This window comes from Egretta garzetta, unplaced genomic scaffold (assembly GCF_000687185.1).
Source record: "Egretta garzetta isolate BGI_Z169 unplaced genomic scaffold, ASM68718v1 scaffold32, whole genome shotgun sequence".
Classification (NCBI taxonomy): Eukaryota; Metazoa; Chordata; class Aves; order Pelecaniformes; family Ardeidae; genus Egretta; species Egretta garzetta.
In genome coordinates this window covers 1,294,628-1,306,021 of record NW_009259035.1, presented here as the reverse complement: position 1 = coordinate 1,306,021, position 11,394 = coordinate 1,294,628, and the positions used below count along the sequence as shown (strand labels likewise).

Sequence of the window (11,394 nt, the reverse complement as noted above, 5' to 3'; positions counted from 1 at the left end):
CTTTTAAAACACATACAGAATACTTTGTCAAACTGAAGAGATTGATTACCAACAAGTTTTCTGTTCACTTTTGCTAAGTTGGAGGTCAAAGAGAGGCTATGACAGCTCATTTGCAAAGCGATTAACACCAATGCATGAACTTATGCAAATACTTGGTCAAAAAAGTAGTAAGCAAAAAAGAGGAAGCTTGTTCTCCCACAATCAATACAGCAGCAATGTAGAAAAGTCTGTTATGGTCATAGACACTGATAGAAAAAGGAACCTAAATAACATCATGAGAACAGCCTTGACATGCATGCTGTTTAAAGATGCAAATGCAGTAACAATTGCAGATTGTGCTTTCAGAATCACTCCACTTTTGAAAGCTCTAAATATGAGCATTTCTGAAATCCCACCATTCAGTATTAACTTAATTTTCAGTATTTAATATATCCTACTCATCCTTAATCCAGTAATACCTTTAAATCCTGATGCACCTAATTGCAAAGCATTGCTGTAGCTAAGAAAATCCCTTAAGAATCCTTAAGAAATCCCTTAAGCCCCCTTCTTCCAGAGGGAGGAAGCAAGACCTGAAGGTAACAACATACAGAAAATGCATGAGAAACTAGAAACCTAACAGAGATACTAAAAAGCAGGGCAGCATACAGAAAAATTAAGCTCTTAATAGAAAGCTTCCATTTAAGTGGCACCCAGTGTCAGCTTTTTCGGTTATTGTGAATCATACAGCAGCTAAAGCCTGAATCAAACCCTGTTTACATAGCTTGGAGCTCAGGTGCACAGCACAGAGAAGAGCCCAGCGTAGCTAAGAGCCACCTTGAGGACAAAGCTGGTAAAACCAAAAGCTGATTTTCTTGCTAGGAAGAATAAACCCATACAAAATCTACCTCTTATTATGAACAATAAAACACCTAAATTAGCAGCAGAAGTGTCTCTGTGTATGTGTGTTTATATGCCCAACCTGGTAACATCCACTGGTTGCAGTCACTGGATGCTCGCATGGGAGGCATTAGGGGTGAGGCCAGGGACACGGGGCGCTTGCTGCACTCGACAGGACATTCTCCAAGGGCTGCTTCTGACCCACCTCCACTTCTTTACTATGACACATTGCCCTCTCCATTGCCTAAAGCACTTTCCTAAGTCTTCTCCTATCCTCTTAAGTTGATCTTTGAGCATAGCCTGAAGAGCAGCTCGGAGCCTAGAACCCCCAAACTGTATGTATACCAAGTCCCCCAGAATTAAATGCCATTAACAACTTTGAGGTACCTTGACTCCCCCGTGCCCTTTCCATCCTCAGTATTTGTACAACTGTACCCATTAACAGCCAAAAGTCAGATTAACCTGCTTAGCACAGCTAACATTAATAGTGTTAACACTGCAGGAACATGTTTAAATTTGACACTGAGTAATTAAACGAAATCATATGTATTTAAAGTGCATTGTTCCAAAGGCACTCTCAAATCACTGCAGAGCTGTAGATAATTACGTATAGCAGTCAGCGCACTGGAAAAAGATGAGGAGGAAATGTTCCTGACAAAGTGAAGGGAGCTGGCGTGCTCTGAACATAATCTGAAGAAAGAATACGGGTGTTGCATAGCACATAACCTATAAATTAAGCTGTCAATAAAGAGAGAGAGAATGGGGGAAATAAAGGCAAAACAAGCAAAATAGCTATTTCTTCAAGTGAAGCTCAGCTGCTGAATCCCTTTCTATAAATCTAATAGTATATATTTTAAAATCCAAGATTACTTTGTTCTAAACATTATTTCCTAGATGTCAAAATCAGCACAGAGGACCATGTATTTCTTGATACAGATTTGACAGGGTAATATATTATACTTTTAATGCTTACTGGTATGCTACAACAGTTAATTTATAAAAAAACAAAGCTGTGTAAAACCAAAGTTGTATCTGTAGAATATTTTCATGAAACATATTGTTTGGCAGCTAATAGCCCATAAAAAGGAAAAGAAATTGGTGGGCGAGAAAGAGTTCTACTTAAAATGACTGATGAGGAAGAGAAAGGAAAGGGTAGCATGTGAATCTGCAGCAAAATATAATGTCACTATTGATCTCTGCAATCGGTAGCAGGTTGTCTTTCAGATCACAGGTACTTTTATAGTTATACAAATGTCCTTGCTTGCTGAACAGTGAAGGTCTTAAAAAAATTGACCTGATTTTTTCTTCTTTTTTTTTTTGCAGGGATTGGGGGCTCCTATTCAATCTGTACATTGGGTAGCAATTAAAAAGAAAAAAAAAAAAAACACCACACAGAAACACAGTGAATAATGAATGATGTTATAACAGAAAATTACAGCATTAGCATAAGTAGAACAAGCAAACCTATAGCAGCACAGCAGATTAACGAGTTACATCAGTATGAAATCTGGCAAAAACAGTTTTAAGATGCTCTTACACAACAGACAAACCAAAAAGGCAGAAGGCTCTTTATGATGCTGAACTTATGCACACAAAATGAACTACAGGTAACACCGCTGAGAGATGTATGCATCTTACCCGTGAGTACAGCTTTTGCTGAAGGGTCTGCCAGATCCAGTGCAGATTTCCCATCGGTGTTCCGAATGTTTGGATCAGCTCCGTGCTGCAGCAGCACTGTGCAGGGAAAGCAGAAACAGTATCTTACCTCAGTGATACACAGATTATTTACTGTTAAGTGTCTCCTCGGCATGATGTAGGCATAAACACACATTGCACAATTTTCTTTATTTTTCCTTCTGTTCTCCCCCCTCCCCCTTTTTTTTTGTTAAGCACTGCAGCAAAGGATCTTCTCCGGAGTAAGGCTAAGTTGGCAAGTTAAGATATAGTAAGATCACATGACTTCGCATGATAAACGTGAACCCTGAATCTCTTGCAATACTCGGTTTTGGGTTCCTCCTGGCAGCTAGCTGGGAAGCTGTGCATTCACTGGCTCACGCTGGGAAATGTGCTAACTGTGGAACCTGCTCCTGCCTTTACCACCACTAGCACCGCTTGTTACCACTCCTGTTCCTTTTCCTGCCGAATATCCCAAGTCACCCCGCCTCTGTAAATCAGTAATACTCCAGCCTTTCTGTGGCTCGTCACTTGCACGCAAAATCTTAACTGCAGCACACCGGCTTGCCTTCAAGAAGTATAAACAATAGGGTAAGAAGTGTAACCTGGTACCCTGCAGTCTGGATGCTCAGAGGCTATTTATTCTCACTGGAATTTCTTTTTCCTACTAAACCTATTAACACATAAAATTTCAAGTACATAAGAATATTCAGAATGCAATACGCAACTATATGGCTAGGAAGGCATTGATACAGTAAATTTCCATCTAGAAATACTCATAAAAAAAGGAAAACACTTTCACCTGTAAACTCTTTTGATCAGAAACAACATAACAATGCAATTCAGACCACCCCCTCTCAAGATCAAGGCATTTTCTACAGAATTGGAAAACAAAGCCCACAGAAACATGAGAGGTCTGACAAGAAGGGCCCCAATTCTCCATTTCCCCAAATGTTGTACAAAATAAACACAACCTATTACAAATTCACAGCCACAGTTACACACTTACTTTGCACAAGTGTGAATAACAGGAGAGTATACAGAGGTGCAGAGACTCAATGTCAAGTAGACAAATAATAAAAACCAGTAGAGATTTATGGTTGCTCACATAACCATGTCTGCTGAGATACAGCTGGACTGAAGGAGCCAAGACAAAGAAATATTTGCAAACACTTTTTATAACTAAGGGTGAGAAAACACTTCAAAGACAGGATTCTCCAGAAAAAACACACCACCATAACCCAATCCAGAACAAAAGTAATTACCAATATTATAGTACATCTATCACTTCAATCAGCAAAAGGGTTTTAAGAAATAATTCTATTTTAATTCAAATTTTAACTGGTAGTAGTGTTTTTATTCAAACCTCTTTTCTTATACAATTCTGACTTTAAATGCTTTTAACATTGCCAAATTTCAGCTATTTCAGTTTACAGGATGCTATGCTACTTGCTTGCCCTAAGCTGAATTTTTGCAGCAGTTTGGGACTTTAATGAAGTAAATTGACTTATTTTATGCTTTGTCAAGAAGGTGCAAGTGTCCCATGTTTTTGAAAGAAGATTCAAGCAGGCAGACCGGGCTTTTCCTAGGAGGTTTTTTGTTTGGTGGTAGGGTTTTTTTCCCTATGTCAAGACGAAGACACCAAAATAGGGAAAAAAAAAATTCAGCTAGCACGTGCTCACAGAAGCTTGTTAAGATCTGGCACCTACGTTTCTGAAAATGCCATCTGTGCCATACATGCTACCACCCCCTTAGAGATCTTACTCACGGCCCTGTTTGACTCTGAGCCAGCCTCACAAGTCAGCCGAGCACACTCCAGCAGGAGGTGGTGAACAGGACTTTTTGCAGATTTTTTTAAACACAGTAGGCTGTAGAGAAAGTAAGTACGGAAAGACACATTCAGCATGACCTGTCTCTATTCTCTTGGACCCTGCTAGTGAATCTATATTCTGGAGGAGAGGGAAGCCATTTGTCCCAAAAGACACCAGGATAAGAGCAGGACCCTAGAAGAGGGAACCAGCAACTTAAGTGTCTATCAAGAGAAAACAGGCAGTGCAAAACTATGAAACAGCACAGACTGGATGAGAAGACAGTGAAGGATTCACATGGCAAAAAGCCTGGGACAAAGAGCTAGGGGAGAGAACTGAACAAGATGTGGCAGGGAAAAAGATAATAGCTCAGATAAAAAGTCCAGTAAGAAAGACCAGCAGAGAGGAATGACTGGGATTTGCCCAGAGCCTGGAGGTTTGGACTAGCATGCAAAGCAAAGCTGAGGCAGGTTAGGGTACACAAATGGTGACTTTGAAAAATGAGAGATAACAGGTGGAGACACGTCAAAGGGATCTGCAACTGCTGAAGCCCGACGCTAAAACAGACTTTCAGCACAGATTTTCAAGTCTCTTAATTCTTCAGTCCTGTGCAAACCAAGCAAGAGCATTCCCTTGCTACTTCTGCTGGCACACACAGAAGACAACAAAGTACTGCTTTCAGCTCCTCTCCTTGCTAAAATGACAAAGGATCATGCAGTGTATCTAACCTGTTCAGTCATGCTAACGAACCCTGAAGGGTTTTGGCATGGCTTACAACATAAAATTTTTGTGTCAGGTTTTTATTTTTTTTAAGACCTAGGGAAATACATTAAAATTGACTTATGGTGCTTAAGCTGGTTGCCTGCAAAAACACTGAATTAGTGACTGCCTGTGAAATAACCACTTGAAGCGGCCAAACAAGGTTCAGAAGGAGAACCTGTCAGAACTCAATTGCTGTAACCATGGGACTTACCCTTGTCTCTGCAATCACTCATCCCACTCATCATAACCCTTCCAGCCTCTCCAGCAGCCAAGGGCATGGTCCTGCAGACAGCTCCCTCACTCAGCCCTACAGACAGATCCACCCCGTGCAACAAGTGCAGTAGCATCTTGGGAGAAGAAACCCACCATATAAATAAGGACTGTACCAGAATGCAGATGAATAAAGGAAGCAAATGCAGGTCACAAAGGCAATCTTATCCTTACATTTTCTCTATTGACTATTTGATTCTATCCTCTCCATAGTACATAATCTATGTACTATACAAAAAGATATCCAAGTGAGCAACGTTGTCATCAACATGTATTAACAAAAGAAAGCCAGCATTTGATGTTTAGCCTATCAGTGTAACGCCGCTGTATTTTTATACCCAGCAAACCACAGGTAGCTTCTAATTGAATGTTCTCCTGCTTGTTCAAAACCTTTAACACTTTAGTCCAACACAAAGTCGCTTCTAACCACAGGGTATTTGAGATCTAGACACAGCATGTCTCTCTAAATTTCCTTTTCAATGCACCAGGGTTGTCTAAAAATGTCAAGATAGATCTGCTGTTTGAGAAAAACATTCCCTTTATAATGAAACACAACAGAACAAGCCATTCTAGCTAACTGTAGTTATTTTGGATTTCAAACACTGCACACCAGTTTTAGAGGATGGTTTCTGAGTAGCCTGAAAAGGAAATGTGGCAATAGTTTCTATCAAGAGACTGCTCTTAACAGGGAAGCATAAGGATGGTGTGCACACAAGTTCACTCCTGGAACCTTGTTAATTAGCACATTTTGATATGCTCGTTTATTTCCTCCAGGCAGTGGGGATATTGGGGTGCATTATTTTTCTGTACTGCAGGCAGAGCCCTTAATAATGTAGCAGTACCATTACATGGCTATCCTTGCCTTTCCTATAGACCATATTGTAGAGTGTAAAGAAGCTCCTCTTTTAATTGAATCTTTATATTGTATATGGACATCAAAGTCCTGTAAGCTTAACTATAGAACAAATGTGGACTGGTACATAATTATATTTTTTACTCACACTGCAACTGCTACAATACCTAAGTTTCTGATCTTCATATACCACCTGAAATACTTCATTTAATTACACTGCTATTATACCAGATCAGCACTAGAGATGAGAAAGGCCACATTCTTCCCACCAAATAAAAAAAAAAAAAAGTTACAGTATTGCACAGAGCATGAACTACAACCACTAAGTGTTTCAGATTACTGCCAACTTGTTACAGCAAGATGAATCCTAAATTAAACCCTTGGCCCACAGCCTCCTGGCATAGGTATTTTGAACTGTGAAGCTAACCAACACTACTTCATTTGGCTGTCAAATTATAAGACCACCAAGAAAAACCATTTTTTACTTCTGGCAGTTTCAACCTTCACATTTTCACCCACAAGGCATGGAAAAAACTTCCCTGGTAGCTATACAGCAGCAAGGTAAAAGTAAGTTTTATTAGAATAAAAAAAAAATTGGGAGTTTGTCTACACACAAACCATCACCCAAGTACCCTTCCTCCTTCACGGTGCACTTTTAACTGAGGCAAAGGAAAACATTTTTGATTGAAAGATAGAAATACAATGGGAATAGAGTGGGAGTAAAAATCAATGTGGTTGTTCCAATATTAGGCACAATCAAAGATCAGAGGTTTTAACTACGTTTCCAGAGTCTTCGGTTCCTCACAGCTCTACCATTGCCCCCTCTCTCCCCACCAATTACTTTATCACTGTGTCCCACTGCCATGTGCTTGCAGTCCCTTCCAGCTGCCCTAGCTTTAGCATGTATCTTTTCTTCCCCCTTTTCAACTTCAGCCACTAGCAATGAGCTCCAAAGGTCCTTTCCAAATCATATTACTGTATCTTTATCTACTTATTCCTGAAGTATCAAGGTACAGAGAAAACACCCTAAGAAAAAGCCCTCCTTCTGACCACCCCCCACCCCTCCCACCCACCCCCCCACTATCTTCCATCTCTCTAAAGGGTACCTGTAAAGCTGGTCAGTCTTTCACTAACCTTAGGTCCCAGAACACACACACCTCAGTACTAGTCCCATGCAGGACATGTTTCTGAGTTACACTTAACCAGAAACATAATGTGCTCATTTATCTCCACATTCTGAAAATATCTAGGCAACACACTGGCATCCAAACTATTTATGTTTTTCAGCCAATGCTAAATGCATCTTCTCCTGCAAATCTACACGCAGATCAAACCACTGAGGCTTTGAAGCTTGTCTCACGTTACAAGAACAACAATTTCTTGCCTAGAAATTATGCTTCTGCAATTCAGATCTAATAATCCAATTCTGGCAAGTCACCAGATACATAAGCCTTTTTGCTAAACGACCCCATATAACAGAAGTTGTAGCACCCTACTCTTAGCTTCATAAAGTTGAATATATGAGATACAGCTAATAACATTAACCACAACTGTATCACTGATTAACTTCCACCTCTGTGAGCAATCCCAGTCTTGGCCACATGATTTAAAAAAAAAGCTGTATTCATCAGCCATCGGAATTACGAGGTGAAAACATGGGAGGCAATGTCCCTACAGAGGCACACAGCTCTAAGGGTTTGAATATCACTACTTGACCTGAAGACATCCACAGCCTCAACCACCACTACTAGCTCAGCTAAGAGGAGTTGGAAAAAAGGAGATGAGCAGGTCCTATGCTCTTGACTGCCCCTCTATAGTGAAGCCATCAAAGCTGAATGAAGAGAGGATTATGGAGCAGAGAGGCTAAGCACACAGAAGGATTTAATTCAGAGTCAGGGTAGGGTAGAGGCAATAACCAGACATATCTGGGACCACTGCAGGTAGTTTATTGGTAAGAAGGGATGATAAACCAGGTGGCAGTTCAGGGACAGAAGGACAGGAATGCATTCGGTAGAAGAGACACACAAACACAAAAGAGCATGCAGAAGCAGCAAAAAGGAAGAATAAGGGCAGGGGTGAGCAAATAAATGCCTAAGGGAATTCAGAGAGAAATACAGTAGAAGTCCTCATGGGTGCAGGTAGGACAAGCAAGGAAAACTGCAGAAGAGTGGATCTCCAGCAACAAAGGCGTCTGTGAACAGTTAGCTGCTAAAGACTTCAGAGACCTGCATTACTGTGGCTGCTTTGTAGGGTTCTATTGCTCAGATGGCAGACTGGAGTGGACTCATCCAGGCTGAGAGCTGCTTCTTCTGAGGCAAAGGCTAAGGACCTCACTAAGCTGAGAACAACACCCCTGAGACAAAGGGGCCATGAAGAACAGCACTTAGCTTGAAGGAGGGAAGGGACGGTCCAAATAGCAAGCTCTAGGGGAATAAGGAATATCTCTAGTAAGATGAGAACAGACAACACTTCAAGGTAGAAAGCAGGAGAACATGCAGCCTTCATCCCCCCTCCCAACTGAAAAAAAAAAAAACAAAAAACCAAAACAAAACCAAAACACCACAATCAAAAAAAAAAACCCCAAAGAACCCCAAACCTGCAAAGAACTGTAAAGCTGCCCCCCTGCAGAACAGCACTACCACAGGCTACAGTTTCACTTAGACCAGGCTGACAGAATCTCCATCTCCAGTCCCATACTGCCCATCCTGCTTTGGGTGGCTGCAAACATTTGATCAGGCAACAAGGCACATTAGAAGAATCATCACTTGCCCAGTCCAGTGCATCATGCAGTGACATGACACACTCTGGTTGGCACAAGAAAGGACACTGCAGGGACACGTGCCAATGACTGGAGTTGAAAAGGATCATTTTGTTGTTCTAGTTAAGAGTCTATCTAACGTTATCAGGCAAAGTCCTGGTGGGTCAGTGTCAGCTCCAAGCACTTCCCATCATTTTGTCTTCCCTACTTCCCTTGTTCAGGGCATCTCAGTTTCCCATTACCGTGACAACAGTTTTATTCCCAATGAACCAGCGTGTTGGTTCTGTTCTTTGTTGGGGCCAGACAGAGCAAGAGACAAATATGCCGACCACAGTAGTATGAAGTAGATGAACAGAAGCTTACAAAAGCAACACTAGGTCCCACTATGCTGAAACAAAAAATTGTAAAGGGAATGCAAACAGTTCCCTCCAACAGCATAGACAAAAACGAGAGTTTTGACAGCAGGAGAAAGCAGCAGACAAATAGCAGGGGAAAGTGGCAGAGTTTTGAGCCACAGACCAAAGGCAGGGACTGCTGAAATATTAGGAACCAAGAGGGAAACACCTGTGAAATGCCGCAAAGGAATTGTGGCATGTCCCTCTAAAAGGTGACATAATGACCCAGCTGAAGTGCCTCTATACCAACACACACAGCATGGATAGCAAACAGGAGGCATTAGAAGCCACTATGCAGTTAGAAATGTATGATCTAATCACTATCACTGAAATATGGGGGGGGGAGGAAAAAAAAAAAAAAAAAAAAAGAGTGGATCAACTCCACAGAGCTGCCTTTGAAAAACAGCAATGAAGCAGTTTACGGGTAAAAATTAGGGGCCAAGCCAAAAAAGGAAACCTCATGGCTGGTGTTTACTATAGGCCTCCCAACTAAGGGAGCTTGGTGATGAAGAGTTCTTACTCCAACTACAAGAGGCGTCACGGTTACAGGCTCTGATCCTTCTGGGGGACTTCAACCACCCCAACACCCACTGGAAAAGAAGCACAACAAGCTGTAAGCAGTCCAGGAGACTCTTGGAGTGCAGCAAAGATAATTTCTTAACCCAGGTGATAGACAGCTCAACCAGAGAACTGTTACTAGATCTGTGGCTACCAACACTACTAATTAGGGACATCAAGATTGGCAGCAGCCCTAGTTGCAGTGGTCATGACCTGGTGGAATTCACAATCTTGAGGGATATGGGCCAGGTGAAGAATGGAGTCAGAATGCTGAAGAAAGAAAACATACCCCCCTTGATAAATAAGACATGAGAACTAGTGACAACAGATACATAGAAGGCTAAAGTACTCAATTTTTTTGCCTCAGTTTTCAGTGATAATCTCTCTTCCCACATCTCTCAAGCCCCTGAATCTCAAGGCAGGGACTGCAGAATGAAGTCCCTTCCATTGTAAGTAAAGACCAGGTTCAAGACCGCCTAAGGAACCTGAACATAATTAAGTCCGCAAGACCCAGTGAGATGTATCCCAGGGTCCTGAGGGAATTGGCTGATGTAGCTGCCAAGCCTTTCTCAATCATATTCAAGAAGTCATGGCAGTCAGGCAAATATCCAGTGACTGGGAAAAGGAAAATATCATGCCCATTTTTAAAAAGGGTAAAAAGGAGGAGCCTAGGAACTACCAACCAGTCAGCCTCACCTCCGTGCCCAGTAAGATCATAGAACAGATCCTCCTAGAAGACATGCTGAAACACATGGAAGACAGGGAGCTGATTAGAGACACTAAGGGCAAATCATGCCTGACTAATTTGATAGCCTTCTACAATGGAATGATTGCATCAGTCAAAGGAAAAGCTACAAATATTCCATGGGCTAAGGCTCTTGAAGGTAGGGGAGTCCAAGAGAGCTGGCTGCTATTTAAGCAGCTCTTCCTCCGTGCTCAGAATCGGTGCATGCCTGTAAGTAGGAAATCAAGTAAACGAGGCAAGAGGCCTGCATGGATGAACAAGGAGCTCCTAGTGAAACTCAAAGAAAAGAGTAAGCTCCATGGAATGTGGAAAGAGGGTCAGGCCACTTGGGAGGCATACAGGAATGCTGCCAGAGCATGTAGGGAAGCAACTAGAAAGGCCAAGGTTCACCTGGAACTAAGTCTGGCAAAGGACATCAAGGATAACAAGAAGGGCTTCTTCAAGTATGTCAGCAGTAAACGTAAGACCAGGGGTAATGTGGGACCGCTGCTGAATGAAATGGGTGCCCTGGTGACAGAAGATACAGAGAAGGCGGAGCTACTGAATGCCTTCTTTGCTTCAGTCTTCACTGTCGAGGCTGGCCCTCAGGCTCCCCAGTCCTGGCAGCTAAGTGAGCAAGCTTGGAGAAGGGATGACCTTCCCTCTGTCGATGTGGGTCAGGTTAGGGATCTTTTAAGGAAGCTGGACACCCACAA

The 11,394-nt window shown here is 42.0% G+C and overlaps 1 protein-coding gene across 1 annotated transcript in view; it reads right to left on the bottom strand.

Moving 5' to 3' along the window:
* The window catches only part of TNKS (tankyrase), a gene marked incomplete at its 5' end in the record, with an annotated part of 142,870 nt that overhangs the window by 105,100 nt on the left and 26,376 nt on the right, over nucleotides 1-11,394 (bottom strand). The window contains one exon of the mRNA XM_035890405.1: nucleotides 2,515-2,610. Coding sequence (XP_035746298.1) covers nucleotides 2,515-2,610 — 96 coding nt within the window. The remainder of the gene's footprint in view (nucleotides 1-2,514; nucleotides 2,611-11,394) is intronic.